General features: G+C 40.1%; 2 protein-coding genes and 1 long non-coding RNA gene across 7 annotated transcripts in view; 1 reads left to right on the top strand and 2 right to left on the bottom strand.

Annotated features, from left to right (window-relative positions):
* LOC106731508 (uncharacterized) overlaps positions 1–3,095 on the bottom strand; it is a 156,816-nt gene extending 153,721 nt beyond the window's left edge. For both annotated transcript variants that reach the window (XR_012906233.1, XR_012906232.1), the window contains exon 1: positions 2,265–3,095. This is a non-coding gene — a long non-coding RNA (uncharacterized LOC106731508). The remainder of the gene's footprint in view (positions 1–2,264) is intronic.
* Positions 1–25,652, top strand: part of ZIC4 (Zic family zinc finger 4) — a 121,760-nt gene that overhangs the window by 84,056 nt on the left and 12,052 nt on the right. For 2 of the 4 annotated variants that reach the window (XM_075937680.1, XM_075937682.1), the window contains one exon: positions 21,146–21,230. In XM_075937680.1, the coding sequence (XP_075793795.1) occupies positions 21,146–21,230 (85 nt within the window). Of the gene's footprint in view, positions 1–14,987; positions 15,489–17,256; positions 17,311–21,145; positions 21,231–25,652 lie in introns of those variants that run through there. The other 2 variants (XM_075937681.1, XM_006116286.4) reach the window with 2 other exon arrangements.
* Positions 10,414–14,804, bottom strand: ZIC1 (Zic family zinc finger 1). The gene is made up of 3 exons (XM_006116298.4): positions 13,115–14,804; positions 11,868–12,031; positions 10,414–11,054 (listed from the first exon to the last, which is right to left on the bottom strand). Exons 1-3 carry the CDS (start codon positions 14,088–14,090, stop codon positions 10,857–10,859), a joined length of 1,338 nt encoding a protein of 445 aa, XP_006116360.1. The 5' UTR covers positions 14,091–14,804; the 3' UTR covers positions 10,414–10,856.

Below are 25,652 nucleotides of genomic sequence, written 5' to 3'. Positions count from 1 at the left end.
ATTATTCAAGAACAATAATTTACTGACAATGTTATTGTTTAAAATCAAATTTTGCTACTACTCCAAGTGGAATAACTATATTTAAATAAGAGGTCAAATTCTGTTCCCATTTAACTCAGTGACAAAACTCATTGGCTTCAGCAGAGACAGACTCTAGCCTATACATTATGGACTGAGGTGACTGATTAGAAATGTGGAAACTGTTACAGTCTTTAGACCCAAACCTGGGTTTAACAGAAGTTTTGCCTGAGTGAGGAATGAAGAATTGGAGGATTTATCTTCTTGCTCTGAGCACCTTCCCTCCATACTGTAAAGAGGGAGGCTTGCTTAAATTTATTTAACCGAAGTATTGGATGGCACATGAAACTTGGCACTTTTAAAAATGCAACACTGCCTATGAACTGGGCAGCACATGCATAACAAATGGTTTAATAAAAAAATAAAGTGTTGTTTTCCCTTTCTTCTGACAGCAAATTAAAAAAAATAACCCGTCTCAAAAGTTGTCCGTGCGTTGTCATCTGAGTAAAATCCTGCGCAAGTTAACAAGATAAACTTTGACAAGCTAATAAAGCAGTGTGGAGTTTCGTTCTCCTTTTAACCTAGGACTTTAACTAGGCAAGGCTGTAATGTACGCTTCTCCCTCCCCCCGCACCTCAAGACAACTGGGAAACATAGATTACTATAGCATGTCAAAGATTTTCAGTTAAAATCCTTTAGGTAACATTAATGTTCCTATCTATAAAAACAATGCATGTATGTTTGTCCGTATAAAATATTTATTAATATATAGATTGACACCCCCAAAAAATATCCAGGCGCAGCATGCGTTTTAAATATGCTTGGAATATTTTCTCCTGCTTTTCTTATGGCTCTTCTATTAAAAGAGTTGAACATTTTGCAATTAGGGAAATGGTAAAATAGGAAGAAACCATATCAAAAGTACACAGCTGGATTTTGCTTGGCTAAAGTAAAAGAACTTCACTCCCCTCTTGCGCTTATGTTAAACCATGTGCAAATCCCAGCTGTATTTTTAAAAGTGTAACCCTGTGTTTTCTTCAGTGGACGGTTTTGAAGCTTTGCATTTGATGCACAGAGTGAGTAACACTTCCAGCATTGCTAGAGAGTAAAATAAGTAAATAAATAAATAAATACAAATAACACTACTTGTTAGCGTAACTGGGACACTAGTTTCACACACTTGTTCGGTGTGAGGGCTTCTAAGAACGGAATTCATTAGAATGCGACTATTGCCCATATTTATAACCAGCGCGGAGCGACAACGTGAAAGCTTTCGAGAATCGTAGAATGCCATGAACTTGAAGGTGCTAAACAACTACGAGGATCGAAGAACCAGAGATCGGCTTCTCCATTGTGATTCAGCCCTCTTCCCTGCTGCTGCTTTTCTCGCCTGAACTTGGTTAAACTTTCTAACCTACGGGCATAACTGGTTTTCTGTCAGGAGAACCGTGACGCTGGGTATCAGTTTACCCAGATAACTATAGGATCTAATTTATCCAATCCTCATTTACAAACCGTTTCCTACTAAGGTATGTCAGCCAAAGGTCAGCTATCCTCAGCAATTAATATTATATTTCTTAATTGAGAAAGAGAGAGAGAGAGAGCTAGAGAGAGAGATTCAACCCCAATCTTATCTGAATAATCGTGAATTTTATTCTGAGTTGTATGCTGTACTTTTAAAAATAATTGACGAGTGAATGTATAGGGGGCCTTTTTACTCTATTTGAATCATTTTGAAGTACAGATTTTTAAAAAATGCTGGAGGGAGTCGTCCAAAACTGGCTTTGATTGCTCGGATACCTGGACAACTTTACACAGGGGCACCAGGGTGTGTGGAACACTTAAGACCTTTCACTGAACCCAAATCAATCCTGCATCATAATTGGATGGTCAAAAGTCCCCGTGTGGCGGCTGCGTACTTTGTGTCGCTTGGTATGGTCTGAGGTGGCAGGAAAACTCAAAGATCAGACTCCAGACACAGCCTCGCTCTCCCCAGCACAAAAAGTTGCGCTGCAGCCTTGCAGGGAATTGTACTAGTGCCCTGGCTCCTGCCCGAGCCAGCGGTGATTATTTGGTCTGTTTGCTCCCAGGCAGCGTTAATACACCAGAGTTTTACTCGGTGCTGCTTGACGTGCAGCCACTGGGGTAGGGCGGTTCTGCTCCAGACAAACAAAACGTCCACACGCACCCACACGGCGCAGCAAGCCGAGCCGGGCGGCTTTGCAATGGAGAAAAGCATCACTTACCGGGGCTGGGGTCTAGCGCTCGGCAAACGCTGCCAGGAGGGCTGAGAAGTGAAAAACTGAAAGGAAACGCAAAAGCTTGAAAGTTGGACCAGGGGATTTCGGTCGGGAGGGGGGTGGGGTAGAGTCAGAGAGAAGCGGGAGCACAGCGCTCCTTGCTCTCCTTGGCCGCCACCAACACAAAGATCCGGGAGCCGGGCTCTGCCAGATCTACACAGACACACGCAACGGAGGGCCAAGCCTCAGCGGCTTGCTCGCTCCAGCGAGCGGAAAGGGTTAACCCGCCGGCGGGCCAGGCTCCTGCCTGCCAATGCTATTTTGTAAACAAACCCGGCCCGAAGGTAACGCTTCAGGCGCCTCGCAAATAGCGAAGAGGTGACTGGTTTCAAGTGGAAGGTAGCATGCAAAATGATAGCCACTAATGACAACAACATCGCTGCTCCCTCCTCCTGCCCTAAAATCGGGCGAAGAGTTTACTCTTCCCGACTTAGAAAGTCTGTTTCTGAAAAAATGTGACTCTTGGAGCCCAGGCGGAGTCTGGGATGCACAGGAAACACGGAGTCTAAATCAACTCGGGATGTGAGTGAAGAAAGGAATAAGTTTGCAATAGGCTTATTCCACAAAGCATGTGGACCCACGAACTCAACAGTTTTCTAGGGAGTTCAGTGAACCCGAAGGGTTTTTCTGGACATTTAACAATCATGTGACTCAGGTGTGGGGGTCTTTATACGTGTATTTCAGTCTCCTCTGAGACGTCATTACATACCCTTCAGTCCACTAAATATACCAGAGGCAGCTAGGTTTGGCTTCAAGAAGCGTGCTTTGAAAAAATGATCTCCGAGCTAAATTCTGGAGCAATCAGTACTATTGCATGGGTGTAATCTGAGGACCGGATTTGGCCCTTAATGTGTATTAAAATGAATGCAATCAAATATGTTCTTCCGCCTTACTGAACATCTTGAAACTGCCTGGTCTGAACGTCTGAGCTCCAGAATATACCTTAGAATATGTGGGCATGAGGAGGGGGGAAGGAACAGGGGGAGTCAGAGAGAGTCTTCAGACAGTGAATCGTCACGGGATCATTTCAACACAATCTTGCTCCACCCATAATAGCCATTTTGCTAACTTTGAGATACAATGCCACTAGCCGAATTTGCCTCGTCGCACCAACTTGAAGACTGAACGCAGAGAACAGTCATTTGATGAGGAAATCTATGTAAAGGCACAGGTGTACCTGGTAGCTCTAATGTACGATATTTATGGGCTCTTTCCTATTAGGAATCATTTTTACAGACATAGGGCATACAGAAAAATCCCATTAGTATTGTTTAGCTAGCACATTTGTGTTCACCGATTTGAAACTGCTAACATACAGAAGGCTTACGATCACTTTGTGTATATGAACAATGTAAGCTGCGAATTGTTATAATTTAAAAACACTTACTAATGGAATAAACAGGAAGGCTGTTTAGTTTGTGTTTATTCCTGTAATATATAAAGTAATGTCGACATATCGGCAATAAAATCTGATGGGTCGTACAGAATAATGAGATTTTACTAACAGAAAGTCAGGAATCAGGAATCAGTACAATAACGGTCTTTTCTTCACAAGAGACTATACATCTAGTAGATCTGCCAGTTGCATTTTACCAGCTAGTACCATGAGAAGCTATTATCTGATCTGGAAATTGTTGTTATGGAAGGACCCGGTGATTTGCTAAATCAAATATGTTTGAATCAAATATGCTAAATCAAATATGTTGTATTAGTCCAGCATGCCTTAATGGGGAGAAGAGACTATCCTCGTGAGCAGACAGACAGATGCAAGAAGCAGAAAGGTGGAGTCATTAAGCAAAAGAAAAGGAAATAAAATGCCATTAAACAGTTTTCAAAGGGATAAAGTTTCATGTAGTGAAAAAACGAATTCCTTTAAACTATGGAAAAATGTGAATGAGAGTTTCAATTCGAGTTGTGATTTAAAAATAATACTCAGGATGCTCGATAGAAAATAAAATAAGATCTAAGCCTTTTTAGTTAGGGAAAGAACTCTTACGTAAATAATAGTAAGTACCCAAACCCAGGGCTTCGTAGGTATAAACTAATCAAATTATTGTTCAGCTGCATTTACAGCAGTGCTGCTGCATCCAGAGAGTGCTTATTAGAAACTCCGTTACTGCACAAAATGATTGCTCTTGCTACATTGTCTGTTTATCCCTGTGTCTAATAGTCAAGGTTTATGATCCTACTATGCCTTATATTATGATCTTACTTAAACCACCGTTGTCTGAAAACAAACACGTGCATATTCCCTATCAAACTATTTTGGGAGCAAAGCCAGCGGTTTCAGATGATTTAGGCTCTGTGTGGTTACCTTCTCTAGACAGTTAGGAGGTGGTGAGAGTCATAAATATTCAACAGCACGTGGAGCCAGAGTGCCCAAGCAAGCCCGCGAGAGCGCATGCGCAGGGGTCCACATCTAAAGCTAAGCTCTGTGTGTACTTAAAAAGAGAGCAGCCTGTTTCATGTGTGGTATTAGCAACTCTTTCAGCAACACTGGCAGCCTGGTGCAGCAAGCAAATTCAGGGAGTCGTCTAAACAGGAGAGTTTCTTGTTTTCTAGGAAACATACTTCGTGAAGTAACATGCATTACCTATCTCCAAATTCCCAGCGCCTGCCTCCTGAAATGGGCAATATCGAAAAGGAAACATATGTCCTTGCTGTTAGGGGAAAAGTGTTTGTTTTTTCAGTCTCTGCCTTCTGGGTTTTAAATAGGACTTGGAATAGGAGAAATATTCAAAAAATGGGCTTCGGGTCTTAACCTATGATAATACGTCCAGGTTTTGTTTAAAAATGTTATATGAAAATCCCTACACACACACACATACACAAATACACAGATGTATAAGTGTGTTTATGATCATATGGCCTGTTCTGATAACTATATAGATAATTGTGTGTGATGTGATGTAAGCAAATACATACTAGCTAGCATATGCACACAAGGAAATGTGTGTGTGTGTAATCATTCTGCCATACACACACACACACACACACACACACACACACACTATTAGAGGCATGTGATCGTATATATCTAAAAGGTAGTTAATTTGATTTATTATTCTTAAAAATCCTGTCTCCAGTACGGGCGTCATCTGGAAACTTCATGCTATTTTATACCATCATTCTAAAGCCGAAATAAATGTTACGAATTGATGACAGCTTCCAGCTGCACGGTAAAAATAGCCCCTGGTTTCAAATGATCGTGTTTCTTGTTATCGAAGATGAACCAAACCTTCCTAATAGAGTTTAGCGGGGGGGGGGGGGGGGGGGGGGGCAGGGGGTGGCGGCTTGGCTGTATTTTGTACACAGTACATACTAAGGTTACCATACACTTGGGAGAAAATTTAATACACACTACTGTATCTACCAAAGTTGTAAACATCTTCATTATTTCTACTCTGAAAATAATAGTTCATTAAATAATCTCATTCTATATACAGTACACGCATGTACAATTTGGCTATGAAGAAAAAAAAGCCCTACGTAAACACACATGGGGGAATATCTTAATGTAGACACCACTAATTTATTTAAATAAAACTACTAATGGACGTGTTAATTGTAGCGCTCGTATAATGTATAAATAGCATTCTGTGTGAGCATATATATATGTGTGTGTGTGTGTGGAGGGGGTATTTGTCTATATAGAGAGTAACATATATACACATACAATACACACACGCAGTATAGGACTACTGTAACTTTAGTCACACGTACAATTTTATATATATATATGTGTACACAGACAAAGACACAAAAATAGATAAATGTAGCTATATAAAATAGTACATCCAATAGCTGCATAGAATCATAGAACTGATGAATTATTCAGTCACGTTTTCTAAATAAGACTTTTCTCTGCCTACTTAAAAATTGTTCCATATTTCAGTATTTCTAACTGTTCTATTTATATGCTACTAGGTATGAAAAGCTTCCTGGGCATTTGAATACTTGTTTCATTCATTCAACAATAATGAATTGTCACCAATATTTTCGTGTTTTAATGAGAATGTTACAATGTCCTCTTTAAACACCATATTAAATTGTTTCTGATTGGTTAATACAACAAGATCGATAACTTATTCTAAAGAAACACGACCGTTGTAACACACACACAAACACATCTATATCCAAAAGTGTTATATCTAGGCGTGTGTCTAAATGTGTATACACGCGTATGACATCATTAGATATACAAATATGTTTCTCAGATTGTTTACTCAATGGTAGCCACCACTGAAATACACGTCGATACGCTTAAGACAGATGCACGTGAATTACTACCAGCAATCTATTAAATAGATATTTTAATTTTTGCAATACTGCCTCTCGGAAATTTTATATTTAACGTGTAGTTTAGTTATTGCACCAGTTTAATAGAAGTGGGACTGATCAGACAGCGGCCTGTATTAATCCTCATTATTTTACAGGGACTGTTCTATACGAGTAATACAGATTTACATTTTATGGGGGGGGGGGGTTGAATGGTTAAGAAGTATTTTTAAATTAATAGGCAATTTTAGAGGCAAAATTTACAAAGTTATGACAATTTGACAATCTGATCAGAAAACCAACAAATAAAAAAGTCCAATGTCATATCCGCCAGTAGTCAGACTACTATTTTGACTTATATTTAAAGTAGAAATTATAAGCAGACAAGGCCAATTCAAAGCGTGTATCTTTATTTCGGATATGTATTTATGTACCTCTTGTGAACGTGGACTTCGGCTTTTAAAAATGCAAATGATCATTTACAAGCGATTAAATCGGCGAGAAAGACGATTCTTTAAAAAAGATGGAAATTACTGATGATGGATGTATATGTATATGCATATAATACAAACACATACATACCTATTACAACAAAACAGGATAGTGTGTGTGTATACACATGTACACATTCACCTTTGACAAATGTAGGTTATCTTCAAATGTTTCATATTGTCACTATAGAACTTTTCAGTAACTTGTAGCATGCTAAATGCTATATGGGGTAAAGCAGCAGCAATAGTTTGATCTACAGCACACTAGCTAAATCAAAACACATAACTATACACGAAATAACTCATTTTCAGCACAGTCTTCCGTTTCTGCTAAATAGAGTCTAATAATATATTTCGCTACTAACATTCATGTATTTCGAAACTTAATAGCCCATGAAGAAAAGTATGAAAAATACATCCCAGGGTGAAGACATTAAAGGTCCGAACAAAATAATAGAGTACCTTTAAGTTTCAGGGGCCATTGTATGCAACCTCTGTCGTTAACATTTCTCTTTTCAAGCATAAGTTTGTAACAGATCGTAGCAAGCTGTCCATTTCTACTCTGAAGTTTTTAGTCATTAGCGAAAGCGACTTAAACATCCGATATAATAATCGCTATCTTTCTCTGCAAAATATCTCCGATACCATGGTATTTCAAAACGCTATTCCTTGCCTCAATAGCCTAGGAGAATGTTGCAAAGATGAAGCGGATCTGAATTCAGCATTAAACATTTTACGTTTAGGAATATTTCCCTGATTTAAACCAGGGATCATTCATTTTTTCACGTCACTGTATTCACAAAAGCATTACAATATACGATATACATTAACAAAATAAAATCTCAATGTTAAAACACAGCTCGGAAAGAAAACAGAAAAGAATAATCGTTTACCATGTGTTCAGCTGCATGTAAGTAATAGGTCTGGATTCTGTGACCACAAGGGATGAAATATGCAAGCTCAAACAAACTTGTAATATTAATCTTTTCGACTGTATATCCCAACCGGAATTGTGTTTCTTCTTTAATTTATGCCTGTAGCGATTTGCATTTCCCCATATGTTTCTAAACCCACCTATATTATTTTAAAACTAATTCTCCATTACACTGATGGAAAAATGTCTAACATTCCCAGGATATAATATTTTAGAGGTGCGAAACAATTTTCCCTTTATTTTTGTCTTATTAAATGCATGTCTTCAAGTTGCTACAGTTTCTGTTTAGGTCCAAGTGGTCTTGAACTTCTTTAAATTTCGCATGCCCCTGCAAGGTGGCGCTCTTTTCATTGAAAGCTGATATTAAGGCTTATAAAAAGAATAACATTTTGGAGAAAGTAAAGTTAAACTATAACATTTCTCACAGTTCCTTTAGAGGTAATGAGTCTTTGAAGAACTAGCCGAAGATTTCTTTCTTTCTTTAGACCAATTCAGAATTATTTTTGTGATAAATCACAAATAGCGATATAAAAATATTAAGGGCACGTGAAAATACCTAAAACATCCATCAGTAATATGGTATGGGTAGTTCATGGATACAAAATAAGAAATGCAGATACTCTAATATGAGCACATAGTTCGATCTCCTGCCTCCTCCCCTCCACACACCCCCACACACAAACACACACACACACACACACACTTCTAGCAGATAATATGCCTATTGACTTACTATACACATAATATTTCTTTAAAGACGCTGTTAAAGTGTCATCCTGGTCTACTGGAAGGTCAGTTTGTGCAATTCACTCTATGACATATCACAAGCACTCGCAGCTTTAGCCAAGCTCATGATTTGTGTTGTCTGTTGATATGTTGTCTGCTTAATGGGGCGATCATGCAAGCTACAACAAGGAACAAAGCCCAACAGTTCCAACAACCGTAGCTAAGTTAGTGGAAGCAGTACAGCTTGCAAATCTATCAAACTAAACTGCAAGAAAGACAATCTGATTTAGAGAAAAGGCGTTCTGCTACAGTCATTAAGCACAAGTAATTTAGATTTTTTATATTGTCTTCTCATTTACAAATTTACTGTATCAACGCCAGCCAATGGAACGAATTTCTTAAGTAAATGAGAAATAAATAAAAGAGATAGAAAGATAATCAAATTACATAAAATAATTCTTACCCCCTAGATTTATTTTTTAGAAAGCTATTAACACTGGAACAAAATTATAGTAATAATAATAACAACAGAGCATAAGAAGTAATTGATTTAAATTAGCATCACGTTTTAAGGAATATCAGTAAAAACGCCTTTATGAACCTAGTGTTGTATTTCTGGGGGGGGAGGGGTCTTTGGAAAGCCATGAATCTACACCATGAGAATTAGATATGGTCATAAATGGTTGAAATTAAAATAGCAACTAAAATAATCCTCTTTTAAATCTCCTAATATGTGTTATCAGAATTAAATTAATTTAGGGACGTAGTACATCCAGATTCATTTGTAATGTTGTAGTATAGAAAGGAACTTTCTTGTACATTTCATCCACATTAATATGTATGTAGCATATGCAATCTATTTCTGTTATTTTTATGGTTGTTATTCTATGTCTGCAAAGGTCATTTAAATTATACTGCGGCCGAAAATTTGTTTCATAAATTTTGATATAAATACTAATTACACACTATACTAATGCCAGCAGGGATCCTTTCATTTATCACATTTATATCACCGTTGCTGCGTTAGTGATGACATAATGGAAAGCAGTGAAAAAAACTGGTACAGTTTTATTCTACTATATTAAAGCTAGCTGAAGTTGCAGCAGGTAGACTGAGTGAATAAGAATTCCTACCACAATTCATGGGATTTAAGAATCTTTAATAAGGTACGAAATGTTACCAAACAGTTCTGTAAACTAAATTTTACATACCAATTCTTCTAGCCATAAATATTGAATATCTGTAACATGTATAACCGGACCTTTACATGCGGATAAATATGGAAATTAGGATGTATATACATTATGTTATTGTGTTTGCCAAAAGCAACGGACAGATATAGTTTATATCTTTTTTAATATCACTTTACATAAACAAATGTAACAGTTTGACACGTAGATCCAGGCTTTCACTATACGAATTTCTTGACAGGACATTGTAACAACATTTTACTGCACTACTTAGACTGGACTTTGGGACGAAATGTTTGCACTTTATACAAAAAAGCACATTAATACCAATAATATTCTGTTAGATCGACGTTTAGACTGTAATAATACAAAGTAATTCACATTTTGGTACACATTTACTAGAACATTCTTGCCACTCAGTACAAATAGTTGAATTTCTACTTCCTCCCTCTCCCCCCCACCACTCCCACCCTCCATCTCCCCCACCCTCGCCCCCCTTCCCTCACATATATGCAAAGACCACAGTTCCACATATCCCCTTATTCAACTTGCGATATGACTATTTACAAAATCAAACAGTTACATTTTAAGCTAATAATTCTCTATTTACATTTTAAAAAGCCGCTGCCCAAGGAGACATGCAGTTTGAGACCTCTAATCAGTGGTTCCAGCACAGCCCTACACGTTTGGCATTTGGCCTAGTAACCTTGTCCTCTCATGCATTCTACTAACCCCTTTGCCTACCAAGCCTTGGAACAAAAACAAAACAAAACAGAAAATGATTCTTCATTTTATTCGGTCCTGGGTCTACTGGCAGCTTTTTTTTATTTATGTATGTACTTATTTTGCGTTCGAAGTGTTCATTAATTTTGGAGTCTTTTTTAAATAGGGTTTTTGTTTGTTGGTTGGTTGTTTTGTTTTAAACGTACCATTCGTTAAAATTTGATGTAAGCGTGCTGTGGCTGGACGTGTGATGGACTGCTGAAGAGGAGGGGGATAAGGAGCTTGTGGTCTGGTTTTCTGTAGATGGAGACACGATTGTTGGGGGCGTTGAGGATTCATAGCCTGAGCTGGCGGCGGGAGAAGGCTGGGACCCCTGGGAGGATGACTCATGGACCTGCAAAATAAATACGTACATAAATAGATAGATAACAAAAGGGATGGCTTTATTTTTTTTAAGTGTAGCTATTAGTTCGATAATATCGAGCTCTAAAACCCACTCCCCCTTTGCCTCCTCTCCCCACACAGTGAACCTCTGAACTGAATTCACAAGTTAGCCTTTGAAACACTACAGATCGTAATTTTAAGGCAAAATCTGGAGGGGAACATGGCACTGATAATAATGCAGCTGCTGGTGTCACAGAAACACGCAGGACGGTCTGCGTAAGCAGTCAATTTTCAAATGTCTTGCCATGCACCCTAGTAGCATGGAAGGCAAACATGGTCCTAAGGCACAAAAGGAAACGGATCTGCTAGATCTGGCCTTAAAAGAAACCAAGATTTCGCCTGCTTGTGTCCCTTCCCTGTGCCCATCACTGGGTCTTTCATGGAAAGTCTGCACGAAAGCAGAGCACCCAGAAAAGCCCTACACGCGCTACTCCATTGTAAGACTCATATAACGTAAATAACAGATCACGTACAGTCGGCACTGAAGCGCTATCTGCCCTTGAGCAAAATAAATAGTGGTTGTTTAAACCTTTCAGTAGTAAAAACATTACTGGCCAGGTTGCCCTTGTCTTTTCCAATTTCCTGCCCACGGATCACTTTAAAATACGCTTCTTTGTAACGACACAGCCATACAGATTGCCAATGCGTTTCACTTTTTAAGTCTCCCATCCTATCTGTTTAAGTAAAAGACTTGTAAATCGGCAATAAAACGTCAGCAGAACGGATAGGTACGAGCACAGAAAATAATGCAACATCAATTTACCTTCATGTGTTTTCTGAGGGAACTTGGGTGAGTGTAGGACTTATCGCACATTTTGCAGAGATAGGGTTTGTCAGAAGTGTGCACATGCATATGCTTTTTGCGGTCGCTGCTATTTGCAAAGCGCCTGTCACAGCCCTCGAATTCACACTTAAAGGGTTTTTCACCTATTACAGGAAAAAAATGGTGTGATTAGAGCCCCTGCATTTCTGTGGTTAATCAGCATTATTTTTATTATTACTAAATTACTGGACCGATTGGTCGTGGTAAATGTATTCCCTTGTAACTTCACAACTTACAAATGTTTAATCTCAAAGCCCTGATTCTTTCCAGTTTTACAAAAGAGTTACAGCATCGTACACGGCATATTTGGAAGAGTTTGCAGTTTGCCTTGCAAAATATTGAAATTCTTTCTAGGAGAGTTTCATTTTCGCTTCTCAGCTCCTGGCATATCTTGCTCGTTACAATGCTGGCAATACACCAGGCGTCATAGCACTTACATGAAAGCTTTCGTGGCTAGTTTCTGTTGTAAAGGCTCATTCTCGGGATATTTTCGCTACCCACCTCACACCCAGTACCCCTATATTGTCGTGCTTGTTATCTTTATATTGGATTAAATGCTACCAACATAGTCTTGAATAATCTAATAAATAATGCTTCATGTTATTTGAAAAACTGTATACCAGTAAAAGCAGGAATATATATATATAAAATGTTCTTAATTATCTCAGCTGATTTTAATACTATAATAATAAATTAAAATCTTAGGTTCAGATTACTTAAAATTACTCCATGTAATTAAATATTTACAAATACCTGAATTGCAAAGGGGAGATGAATAGGCTAACTGTATGTTTAGCACAAATTCCAATTGTAATACAGTCAAACCTGCCGACTACCAATTAATTAAAACCTATAAATTTAACAAGTCAGGATGCTGCTATTTTTCTTTCACTACTGTATTTCTGCAGCAAATTCTCTCTCTCTCTTTTTAATAAAGGCTGGGGGGGGGAATAATTCTGTTAATGAGCTGATTTTGAAATTAACCCCTCAAACTGCCTCTTTTGAAAAGTAATCTGGTATATTTTACGTGATTTTTTTTTTGGCAGAAAACAAGTTACCATGCCCAATATTTCCCCTTACCCTCTCCGACCCATTCCATTTATTTTTCTGACTTTTAGCCAACACTCGGTTGGAAAAGCTTGACTCCTTTATTTTCAGAAAGAAATCTAGAGAGAAGGTTACTGTACCTGTGTGAGTTCTTTTGTGTATTTTGAGGTTTTCTGATCTGGCAAACACTTTCCCACAGCCAGGAAAAGGGCAGGGGAAGGGTTTTTCACCTGTGTGGACTCTGATGTGATTTACAAGTTTATATTTGGCCTTGAAAGGTTTCCCCTCTCTTGGACACTCTTCCCAGAAACATATGTGATTGGACTGCTCGGGTCCTCCAACGTGCTCCACGGTGACATGAGTCACCAGCTCGTGCATTGTGCTGAAAGTTTTGTTGCAGGACTTTTTGGGGTTTGACAATTGCTCGGGCTCAATCCACTTACAGATGAGTTCCTGCTTGATGGGCTGTCTCATGTAGCGAAAGAAGGCCCCTGCTCCATGGTGGGCTGCCATGTTCATGTTCATATGGCCGTAGCCGTGGAGCTGAGTGGAGGCATAGTGCTCGGAGCGGGGGCTAGTGACCTGGCCGTACTGATCTGGTCTCCCGTACATGTCTCCGGAAAAGCCCAGACGCATCTGCCCGTTCACCACGTTGGGAGAAGCGTGGCTGGCTGCTTGCTCGTGAAGCCCCGGGAAAAGTATGTGTCCTGCGGCATCAGTGTGTCCGTGGGGGCCGGCGAAGCTGCCCGCGGCCGAGGCGAACAGGCTGTGCTGGGCGCTGGCTGCCGCCGCCTCGCCAAAGCCCCGGTTGCGGAAGAGAAAGTCCCGGGTGGAGTTGAAGGCTGCGCTGGAGTAGGAGCTGACATGGGTCGGGTGGTGGTGGTGCCCCAGAGCCGCCGCCGCGTAGCCGGGGGCCTGCGAGGTGAAGGCGGTCTGGCCGGCCGAGGCCAGCTCGTGCGTGCTGGGGTTAATTTTAAAGGCGCCCATGCCGTCGGCGAAGGGGTTGATCCCCAGCCCCACTTCTCTGTCCGTGACATCGCCCGTGGAGTGATGGCGAGAGGATCCGAAGGTAGTGACTCCTATCGCGGGATACTGCGGTCCAGCATCCAGAAGCATCTTCCCACTCTCCGTGCAGCAACCCGGGGGAGGGGGGGGAAACAAACAAGCAAACACGGAGGAGAAGCAGCAGAAGCAGCAGCAGCAAAACCACCCTCCTCTCTGGAAAGTCAGCGACAATCACCACCAAAGCAACCACGTCAAAAACGCCCCCGTCGGCATCGGCGCCCCGAAAAGGAAACAAAAAGTGGGGAGACTTCTGAGCTGCAGAGAATCAAGAAAACTAGGCTAACACAGGCAGGCACAAGACACCCCACTGTCTCTCTGATGAGACTTTTCGGGGAGGTTTGAAGTGGGGAGGGAGGCCAGGGGGTAAAAAAAGAAAAAAGAAAAAAAGAAACTGGCTGCAAGTATCAGGAATGGAGAGAGATCAACACACAAGGCAAAAAACAGAACAAAAAACACAAAAACACAAAAAAATCAGCTCCCTTCAGTTATTTTTTAGGTATAGGAATGTTGCAAAGTGGCCGAGAGATTTCTCTCTTCTCTTCGAGCTGCCCACACTCTGTCCTTCTCCCTCTCCCTTTCTCTCTCTCTCGCTCTTTTTTTTTTTTTTTTGCCCTTTTTTTTTCGCTTTGCAAAAAAAAGGCGCAAATCATGCACAATATTGTCTTTTGCGGTTTATCTTCCTGGGGAGAAACTTTCACCTCCTCAGCCGGGCGGTGAACGCGAGACTGATAGCGGCAATCATTCCTGCAGATAAATGAATTGAAAAGACGACACCGTCCCCCCCCCCCCCCCCCTTGATGAATGGGAGAAGGGGAGGAGCAACGTCAAGGCGGACGTGGGAAATCATTGGTGCCTGGCAACTCCCCCCTTCCCTTGCAACTCCCCCCTTCTTCTCCAACTAAGGGCGCGCAAAGCTTCTGCTCTCTCCTGATTGGCTCGCCCAGCTCATCAATCCCAGGTATTGTGAAGCGCTTTGACATCCCTTTTGACAAACAGGGTTTCCAGGAGTAGCAACTTTTTGCTTTTTTTTGTTTTGTTTTGTTTTGTTTTGTTTTTTTTATCGAGCCCAAGATTTTTTTCACGCAAATATTTCAAAGGTATCTTTTTTGTGTGGGTGCTAAAATAATCCCAGCCTTGATTCTTGGTCTTCTTGTTGTTGCCTTTGCTTTCTTTTCTCCATAATAATACTAATGATGATCACAATGATTTCCTGATTTTTTTTAACAACACTGAACAACTTTTTAGGGTTTGAAAAGGGAAGCCCTTTTGTGCCTTGCTTCTTTTGAAATTGTGTTTTCTCCTTTTTTGTAATTGAAGCTCTCCAGAGTAGGTGCTGATTGCATGCGATTTTATTTTTAAACGACAGGCGTGGTTTCTCTGAGTAACTGAGTGTATCAGTCCATCCGTTTTCTGAAATAACTCTTGCTATCTGCACCCATCAAAACGCAGGTGGGTGAGAATTCTTAACTTTCTACTTTTTTATTGTTGTTCCCCCCTTATTTGTTTTTCTCTCCTTTTTTTCGCGGGATCTCTTTCATTCAGGTAAAACTGTAAATTTCCCAAAGCTACATTGTTTTTCCAGTGCTGCGTGAAGCTCCCGGAGACTTTTTTGAAATTTATTTAAAATCCTCGATAGATAGGAGCAATGTAAATTTTCTGACATTCAAACCTTTTCTAGTTCACAAATCAGTCACCCTTGTCACAGTTATTGAAATTCCTCAACTTGCCACACCAGGACGGTGGAAAAAGCAGGCGGTGTCTTTGTTGCTGACCAGGCTTTTGATCGCCAGAGAAAATTTACTTACCTTCAGATGAGTGAGCAGAAAAAGAAATAACACTCCCTTTGATTTAGTTAGGAAAATGCAGACATTTGGATTCAGTGCAAACATACAACACTTGGTTGTTTTCTAGATGCAACCCTCGATTAACCTGTCTTTCCCCAGCTCAAAGTCTATTGAAAAACTGCGGATAGTTCCTTTTTGTTCTTGCTACAAAGAGCCATTGACTATATATTAAAATGATTGTTGAAAGGTATAAGTATAGTACTTAAAAGCAGAAAATCTTTGTGACTCAATCAATTAAACTGCGCAACATTTGTGCATTATTTTAAACGATGCTCGGAAATAAAAAAAATATCACATTAAATTTTACAGAAATATATATGTATATTTACAGAATAACAATATATGATTATTCATTTACTCAGTCGCCTGCATATTCATTAGATCTAATTATTTATAGTAACGAAAACACAAAAATCTAACTAAGAGTCGGAATCTTTCAATTTACCCTCTGTTCAGTACTTTATTTGGCTTCTTTCGAGATAAATCTGAACCGCTGAAACTCTTATTCCTGAACAAAGAAACTTCTAACTCTTCGTCTGAAATTATAAAGGCGTTAGGAAGCAATCACCACCCCACATATTGGGGAAACAGAAAAAAAATAAATATCACGTGCATATTTCTTATTGTCATTACTAGGGCTGCAATAACAACTGACGATGTTATTTTAAAAAACAATTTTGCAATGCAGTGTTAAACACATCGCTGCACATTACATATATGTGTAGTTTGTATGGATTCAGTCAATGAAGATTATTTTCAGTGCACTTTTATCAGGTAATTACGTTTGGATCTACCACGTCTGAATAATTCATTTTATTAACTGGAGCTGCGTTTTTGCCCTTATTTTGTGAAATAGATGTGACGAAATTACATCGAACGATGTCGTATAGCAACAGGTCTAAGCCAGCTGTGTGGGTGCGTTCTGATATCTTTATATGTATGTTATATTACAAGGTATGTTTTCTACTAAAATACCAGGATAGACTACAAGGTTCTCAGCTGTGCTTAGCCCATAATAATGTGACATCTACAAGGCAAGTGACACTAGCAGAGCAATCAGCTAGATTGTCCATTCTTAGACTACCTCCAAAATGTAAAAGAAACCAAATAATCTCAAATCCGTATAAAATATAACGGGAAGGCTGACAAGAGGATATTTTAGTAACCGTATCTAAATATACAGACGAAGAGTGAATGTTAAAAAAAAGTTGTGGGTTGTAGAAGTTATCAAGTGGGATTTGCGGCGCGCTCTCTGCAGGAAACGAGAGCTGCTCCAGTTCAAAGCCACATGCACCAACGTGACATATAAGCCATTAAAATATCCTCCTGACGGCTCATTTCTGTTTCATCATACATTCCCTAACTGCTTCCAGAAAGCAAGAAAAGAAGAAATGAAGGATGACCGCCTCGCTGGAACCGCCAAAGAGGTGCTGTTTTGTTGTCTCTCTTTCCCACCCCTACCCCCACCCCTTTTTGTCAGCCCAGAAATAATGTGCAGAAATGAGGGAATCTCTTCAACAGGTGGAGTGGGGGTAAGTGAATTCGGGGAGAGGCACGGATGGGCAAGGAAAGTTCTTGCCACCCCCAAGGGAAGGGGCTAGACACCCACTCACCCACAGGGGCTTGGCAACCTCTCCCTCGCAGGGGAAATGGCTTGGCACCCGCTCAGAAAAGGGACTGGAGCTCATTCACCCACTGAGGAAGTGGCTTGGCATCTACTCACCACGTGGGAAAGGCTTGGCAAGGGGAAAGAACCTGGTACCTTACAGAGACTGGGAACGGGGCTTGGTACCCACTGACCGCGGGGCTAAGGGCAGGAGGCTTCTTCCCCCTCACACAGATCTGGATGGGGAGGGGGCTTCTCTGCACAGCACAAAGGGGCTTCTTCTCCCCATAGGCTGGGATCCAGAGGCACCGGGGAAAGGGGCTTTTTCCTCACCCCTGTGAGAGGACCAAGGGGCCTCAGCTCGGACGGAGAGAAGGGGATTCTCTGACCCCCATTTCCGAGACGGGGAAGGGAGCTTCTGCGCAGCCGGCAGGACAGGAGAAAGTAGCTCACCCCCCCCCCCCCCCCATGGGGATAGCGAAGGGGTTTCTCCCCCCTCACTGCGACGGGAGGGGAAGCAGATTCTCTGCACCCACTGCTGATCTCCTGAGGCGCAGGAGACCGAGCCGGGCGAGCCTGGGGGACGGCGCTAGAGAGGTCGGCCCCGGGAGAAGGCTGCTTGCTTAGCGCCAGACAGGAGAACGCTCGCTGCTTGGAAGGGCTGGGACTGCACGTTTCCAGGCAGATGCGCTCGGGGCTGCCCGACTGCAAGCCCTGGCCGGAGGGCAGCGGGGGGATTTGCTCCTTTCCCACAGAGCAGCTCGGCTTCACCCCGGGCTGCCGTCAAAAGGAAGCTATTTGCAGGAGGGGGGCACGGCGCTAGGGAGTCAGCTTCTCCTCCCGGGTTTGTCCGTGGAGCACGCATTGCCATGGCGCTTGCTGTACTCTCGCTGTCTTCCCTGTCCGCGCAGGGAAAGGGTTAACTGTCTCCTGGAAAAGGTCTAGTGGCCAAGCTCCTAGACTTCCGAGCTTTGACAATAGCAACCCTTAATTGAGAGCCCTTCTTGGGAAAGGCTCCCGTCCCGGTTCCTCGCTGCCTGACCTGTGTGTTTTGCCGGCACTGCCAAAGTGCAACCTTCTAGTCACATTTCCCTTCCCGATCAAATCGAATCAAAAGAAACGCCCGCCGATTCCCGGTGTTACCCACACGCGCGCCAGCCGAGCGGTTTGGTAACTGATTGATGAGAAACGTTTGGGGTTTCGGGAATTCAAGGAAACTGGCAAGTTTGCAGAGAGGTGGTTCCTGCAAACAGACTCTCCTCAGATTCAGCTGTAAAACAAGTCCCCCTTGAGGTCTGACAAAGCCTCCAAACCGCGATAGACGTTAGGCGTTAATTTTCTTGCCTAGTGTTGGAAATGTAGTTAATCAGTTTGCTTAAGTGGGGAAGGCTAAAGCTCTTGAAGTCGCCGACTTTGGAAATACCCTAGAGTTTGACCTCTGACCTGCTACCGACAACATGTGCCAGACCCAGAGCATCTAGCACAATGCGTGGTTTCAGTGTCTAACCTGGGGCAGGACAAATAGACAAATGTTTGCTGTTTCTCCTCTCTCCTCGCATTTTAATGATTAATCATATCTGATTGCCCGTCCCCCTGCTTCAATTTAATCTTTTATTTTTAATTATCTACCCTGACTGTTCTACTCACCCTTGTTCCCCAGAATAGATTGAATCCCCGTGAAATATGCTCACGGCGAAACCCCGTAGAAGAATCTCTCCTTCTTGGGAGATTCTATTTGGACAGTTTGGGCTACTTGCTATCCTGAATCATGCATATTAACTTATTTTTAAAAAGCTAGATCCATTGACATTTTGAAGGCAACCATTAAATCTTCATCCCATTTCCTTGAACAGGTGGGGTAAGTAAAGGTTTCCCTGGATGGTAAATGGCGATGGAAAGACATGTCGTTGTATCTGATATTAATCGCAGTGTCTGTATTAAGATTATAATAATAATGACGCATAAAAGGAAAATTCAGTTCTGCCCAGTATTCCAGAGACATGCTTGCTGTGAGCAGTTGAGCCCCGTATTAGTTTTGATAAAACTACTGTTGTAGTAGCCCGTGGAATCAGTCATGTTTCAAACAATATTTGCTTACAGACTAACTAGTTTTAGTGTGGAAGTGTTCGGTCAGCACCTTTGACCTGTATCAGAAGTCAGAGTTTGTAGAGGTCAGATACACACACACACACACACACACACACACACACACACACACACACACTGTACTATATTAACAGTCTCACGAAAGATTAAACATATTGTTAAAGTTTCACATAGGGTGAACATCTCATATAGAACAAGCTTGATTAACAGTTAATCTTAACTTACGTCCTGTTGATGACTGTTAACTAGGAAGAATACATTTGAATCAAGAGTTATACAGAGTTTAATATTATTCATCATAAATAATAGGACAATCTTGTTCTCTTTACTCAGCCAGAGGGACTACTCAAGTGAGAAAAGTGTGAAATATTAGAGCTAGTGTTTTAACTACCATTTATTTTTACAAAAGAATGTTTACTTCCACTTTTTTTTCATATGGAGACCATTCAAATACAACATTTGCAATTTTTGTCAGGTTTCAACAAGTTAAACTCTTTCCCACCTGGCCATTTGATTATTAAACTATTCCAGTATTTCTAATTCTATGTCCTTACCAGTAAAGAACAAATTTTAAAGGTCTTCTCGGTAAAAGAGCCGCCTTTATTGATCTATTTTAATAATCACGTGTAAAAGTTTGGAAGTTTTACGCTAAAGTTCTTGGATAGGTTATATAGTTATATTAATACCTACACTAATTTTCTTCCCAGTGATAAAATGTTGCAGGGGAAGTAAACTTATTTTTAAAAGATTGTGAATATCCATTATAGTCCCATAAGCAACCGTAATTAATGAGATCCATTATTTTGTATTAGCATTGCTTCTGATACTTCTGTATTAAAAGAAAGCCCATACGAGCGAAGCAATTTCAGATTCCTATTTCGTTTATAGCATCGTATTGTGGCTTTAAATTCAAACTTGCATTTAAACATTAAAAATCCTGATTTAAATATTATTCCAGAAATAAGGTAGGCATTCTGTAGTATTTGTACTTCTCATTGCTAGACTAAATATGTACAAACTTGTCTAAAAATTCTGCCATGCGCTATGGCAGTAATTTGTTTTGCACATAGAGGGCGAGTCAAAAATTATATACAGTAAAAAGCATCAACTTTGTAGTACAATCTATATTGATACAATGAAAAACGGAGACAATCTCTTGGGCAGGAGTCTTGCAAACAGTACGAATTTTTCAGAAATGAAAAGTAAAGAATCTATTGAATTTGGTAGTAACTCGCCTTAAAACTATACTGCCAGATGGTGAATGCCAGATCAAAGCAGAGTGAAAAGATGTCCTTTCATATATATTTTTAAATCCACCATAGAAACCTCATTACTCTATAAAACATGTGCGAACATTCTTGGTCAGGCTCCATTTTTAACTCTTCCATATTTGAAGGGCCAGAGAAAAATGGAGTACCATGAGCCTTAGATGCCGCTTTCTTTTTAAACGTGTCTTTTTACATGATTCTCGAATCATATACCTAGATAGTCATTTGATAACACATATAAAATAGTTTTACTCGTCATTTTTCTCCCCTGTCCTTCAACAGGAGCAAAGTCAGGAAATGAGGCACAAAACTTCTCTGGGAATGAGGAAAAGAAAACGACTTTACAGAAACATCCTGGAAAAGTCAAGTAAGTTAAAATATGCTTTTTTTCAGTTCAAAGGAGACAATTTTTTCAGCTTAGTGTTTAACGTACTAGCATAAACACAAACCAGTGACACAACGCCCCACCAGCAGCTGCCTAATCCTGCTCAATGCCTATTCATTTGGAGGTTCTAGAATTAATATTTGACGACTCTCTCATTGAAACAACAACCCCTGACCCTATGTGATTGCACTGTCACATTATTCTATGACATATTCATCTTGAATTCATTTACGGGCGATTTGATTGGAATGAGGTTTGACATGTATTGGATCCTATTAAAGAAGAAGACTTTGATCTTGTTGATGGGGTTTACATGATATGTATCATCTTTACCAGGGATAGCCGGCTTGCACAATGTGGTGGCTACCAAGCTTTAAGGAGTTAGTGACTGACATCTTATCTGACAGGAATACCTTAATCTTGAGGTATTGAATGATATATTCTATTTAAACTAAGCATATGATTTGGTTTACCTTGGGTACCTCTAGTTTCTAAAATGTGGGAAACATCCGAATACCTAAAGTGCCTTCACTTTCCCCTTTAGCTTCTGCATTTTCCATACACTCTAGAACGCCCTGAAGCAAACTGATCTGACTAAAAGAAAATAAAAAATAACTAATAACAAAAGAGAAATCTATTCGAATTTCATGACATTTCCTTTCCCCTTGGAAAATTTCCTGTAGCAACTTCTCTCTAAATTCTCAAGTTGACATTGTATCCAAATATTATTTTGCTGCTGTTATGTATATCCGTTGCCTCAGATCTTAGTTGTAATGATTATTATTTCATGTCGGTCTTAAGACTCAGCATACTTGTGATATGTGTAGCCCCAAATCCGAGTTTAACGATCAAGAAAGAGGTTAATATGAATCTTCGGCAAATTCCGCTAGTTGTTCTGGACTTTTCCGTTTCCATAGCAAATATTGCAATTAAGATTAACAAAACAGGATTAACCATAATTTTCACTGATAAAGCCTAACATTTAAAATCTTCAGGTAAAATTTAATTAGGTTAAATCCACGTTTTACCTAATAGTACTCATGTCAGAAAGGTTGCCCCTTCGAATACTGACGCATTTAACAATTAGTAAGACACACTCTATATAGAACTAAGTGAAAAGTTTCAGATACCTCAAGTGTGAACAAATATTGGTGATCCACCAAAAAACAACTGACAGTCAGAATCTGTTCAGCTAGGGCTATCCAATCGCCACTGAAGAGGACAGTAGAAAGCCAACATGATTGGCCCTACCAAATGTGAGAACCGAATTTGGCCCCAAGGGAGAGAATATAGTATAACTGCCCACCTTTTTTATGTGGTAGAGCTGACATGCAAGTCAAGGAGAGTGTTTGGCAATTCGCATTTATCATGAATAATGCTAGATTTACTAGAAAACGAAGTAGGAATATACGGAAATTAAAATAGAGCGGAGTTATAAATCTATTATTATCAAGACGATCTGACCATAAATAATGTATACTGTTGCATCGATTCCTGTTTTTATTCAAACCAATGTACAGGAAATTTTAGCTTCTACAGTAGTTAGATTGTGGCAATTGAGTGAGTGGGAAGGGATGAGGTTTTTTTTTTTCTTCTCTTTATTGTCTTGATTGCACGAAACATGGAGGCTAAACTGATTCCTGGGAAAGAAATTCAGCAAGCCAAAATTTGGGGGATAAGTAGGCTTGGAAATCGTGACCGTATTTGATTTTGCTAAAGGTGGTGAGGGCCAGGCACAGATGGGAGAAGCACACAAAACAATGCACGTATGCAATTATTTTTATATTTGTATAACTATACAAGAAAAAACAGTATTTAGTTCAACTTTCGCAGCTGATTCCCACTATGTTATATTCGATATGCTCTACGTGTATATTTCCCCCAAACTGTGCTCCAGTTTATTTAGGCTTTGACTTGTATTAATCATGCATCACTCCTAGTGTCTGAGGTAAGGGATGTTTTTGGCATATGTGTTGGAAATAAGGGATGTTGGAGGTAGTGCCGTATCCCTCGCTTAAAGTGGTCTCCATTATATACAGGGTTTCCCTTTCAATGGTTCTTAGCACGCGCGCGCGCGAACACACACACACACACACACACACACACGCACACATTACACACTCTAAAAACTATTCTAGCACCCGTAGCTTTTGATTTCTACTGACCTACTAGTCTGGTTTCACAGTTTATTCATGTAATTGCTGTAATGCACATCAAATCAAATATTGATTCTCTGATTTTATTAGGGAAAGAATCCGTGAACACTTTATTTCAACATGTACCCTTTACCTACCATTCTGTCACAACCCACACAGTATTCACCAGGGGCTAATATACAGTAACCTCTTAGGTGCATAGGAAATAGATGGGGATGGTCTACACAAGTGTTGATTCCTGGTGCTGCCACTTCTGAAGCTCCAAATTGTATCTCTTGAACTCCCTTTGTGGCATTGGCCCTCAGGTGATGGGACAAGAAGAACAATAGGGTTCTTCATATGCCAGTCCCCTTTAAAGACAAGCACCCTCCAATAACACTGACTGATGTGTGGTTCCCCCCTTGGTCTTGTGATACCACTGTTTCATGACATAAAGCGGTACTGTGCAATTATGCTTAACCTCGCAGACTCCCTTCTTGTGTTTAGAATCACTAAGTCCATGAACTCCAGTAATAGTGGGGAAGAGGAATTTCCTTGCAATTGCCATGTTGGTTTTAAAATCTAGATTGGCAGAGTAGTCTTGCAAGCCTAGTATTGCAAGGGAATATCGGAGCCCACATGTATTTAAGGCATAGCCCACAGAGTATGCATTATCTGGTAAAACATGGCTCATATTGCCGCCGGGATTAACGAGACCTAAGTAATCAGTTGAGTGAGTGGTGGTCAGACGAGGTCAAGCTGCCAAAGGCCTGCATTAACAAGCATTCAAGTTTCAAAACATTCTGCAAGAGGTGTGTAACTCCGCCGATTTTGGCCAGGTCCTCCTCCTCTTTTCTAATATCTCCGCCTTCCCTTAGTCATGTGCGCGGCTGCCCTTCCCCCTCCTTCTCCTCCACACACACACTGGTAGAACTCCCAAGGTACACAACAAATTGTAGGAGTGAAAATACTAAGTTCATCTAATATAATGAGACAGACACCGAGTGGCACTTTTTCATTCGATTCATGAAGAAAAAAAAGACTTCAGGATTTAAGTAAGGGTAGAAAAAGAACCATTAGTGTTTGACAAGAAACCATCACAATATTTTAAAATAGCTTAGGCAGACTGGTGATAACATTTTTAATTGATAAACTGTTCCAGATGTTTTCTCCCTTGACTGAGAAGTGTCAGAATTGATGGATAACAAGTATGTAGAGATGCAGTGTTTTAAGGAGGGATGAGGAAACAGCTATATGTGGAAGTCACACTCTCAGTATATTTGTAAGTAGCAGATTAATAATTCCTAACGTTTATCTCTTCTGTGCACTCCTATTGAGATGGGCAGGAATAGGAATGTCAAATGCATTACTTAGTGCAAATAGACTTGAAAGTGAAGATGTTGTGGCGCTAACTGCTCATGTATGTTTTAAAATGCCTGAGTAAACATGTTATGTAAGGATGGATAACTAATTGTATCATTTGTCATTTGTTATCATCTAAAGTAAAAAAATATGTACACAACAATGTATATACAACTACCTCGCTAAATATTAGCTTTATGTTTCAGAAGAAAGAGTCAAAGCGAGGCTCCTTCCCAAAATATGTAACCGTAGCCAACTCTCGCTATGCAAAGCAGTAATAAAAATGTCCCATCTATAATTACGTATGTCCTACACTTTAAACTTATGATTACAAGTCATTGGCTAGTTACCTGTATTATGAGAATAGCGCTGTTTGGGTACTAACATGCTAACCGTTTTCTGGGTTTACTACATAACATAAAGATGATCGTTTTACAGAAGTAGTTAGCAATTGTTAAGCTTTTATGAATTGCAAAATTATGCGTCTTAACCTGGAAATTGCATTGGGGGTCTCTAATTCCACATATAGCGTGAATATTATAAAGTTGTCCATAGACAAGTTAATAGGAAGTCAATAATAAAAATGGCAGCAATGTGCAAATATATATTCATTTGTTTTATTTTAAAGTATTTCTATTAATGATCGAATACTATAGATGACGATTGAATTTTGTGATGACTTTATAGGAAGATATTTATAGATGTGGTTTTCTTTCGCAAAACTGACGCCCTATTTCCACTGTCTTTCTTCAGGATTTATTTTTAACTCACAATACTCGAATTTTAAAAATAACCAGAGGCTTCCTTCTGTCCTGAAGATCTAAGCTTTATTAAATCAATAAGGCCTCAATGCATACAGCCAGTAACCCTAGACTGTACATTCACCATTAACAATGTGAATCCTATA

The sequence above is a fragment of the Pelodiscus sinensis genome, chromosome 10 (genome assembly GCF_049634645.1).
Source record: "Pelodiscus sinensis isolate JC-2024 chromosome 10, ASM4963464v1, whole genome shotgun sequence".
Lineage (NCBI taxonomy): Eukaryota > Metazoa > Chordata > Testudines > Trionychidae > Pelodiscus > Pelodiscus sinensis.
Note: the sequence above shows the minus strand (reverse complement) of the source record. Positions and strands in the feature narration are given on the sequence as shown.

Coding starts and splice junctions, on each gene's coding strand:
- ZIC1 (XM_006116298.4), bottom strand. CDS start 14,090: ATGCTTCTGGATGCTGGACCGCAGTATCCCGCGATAGGAGTCACTACC. Junction 12,032..13,114: donor ACACAAAAGAACTCACACAG/GTACAGTAACCT, acceptor TTCCTGTAATAG/GTGAAAAACCCTTTAAGTGT. Junction 11,055..11,867: donor CCCTCAGAAAACACATGAAG/GTAAATTGATGT, acceptor TTTATTTTGCAG/GTCCATGAGTCATCCTCCCA.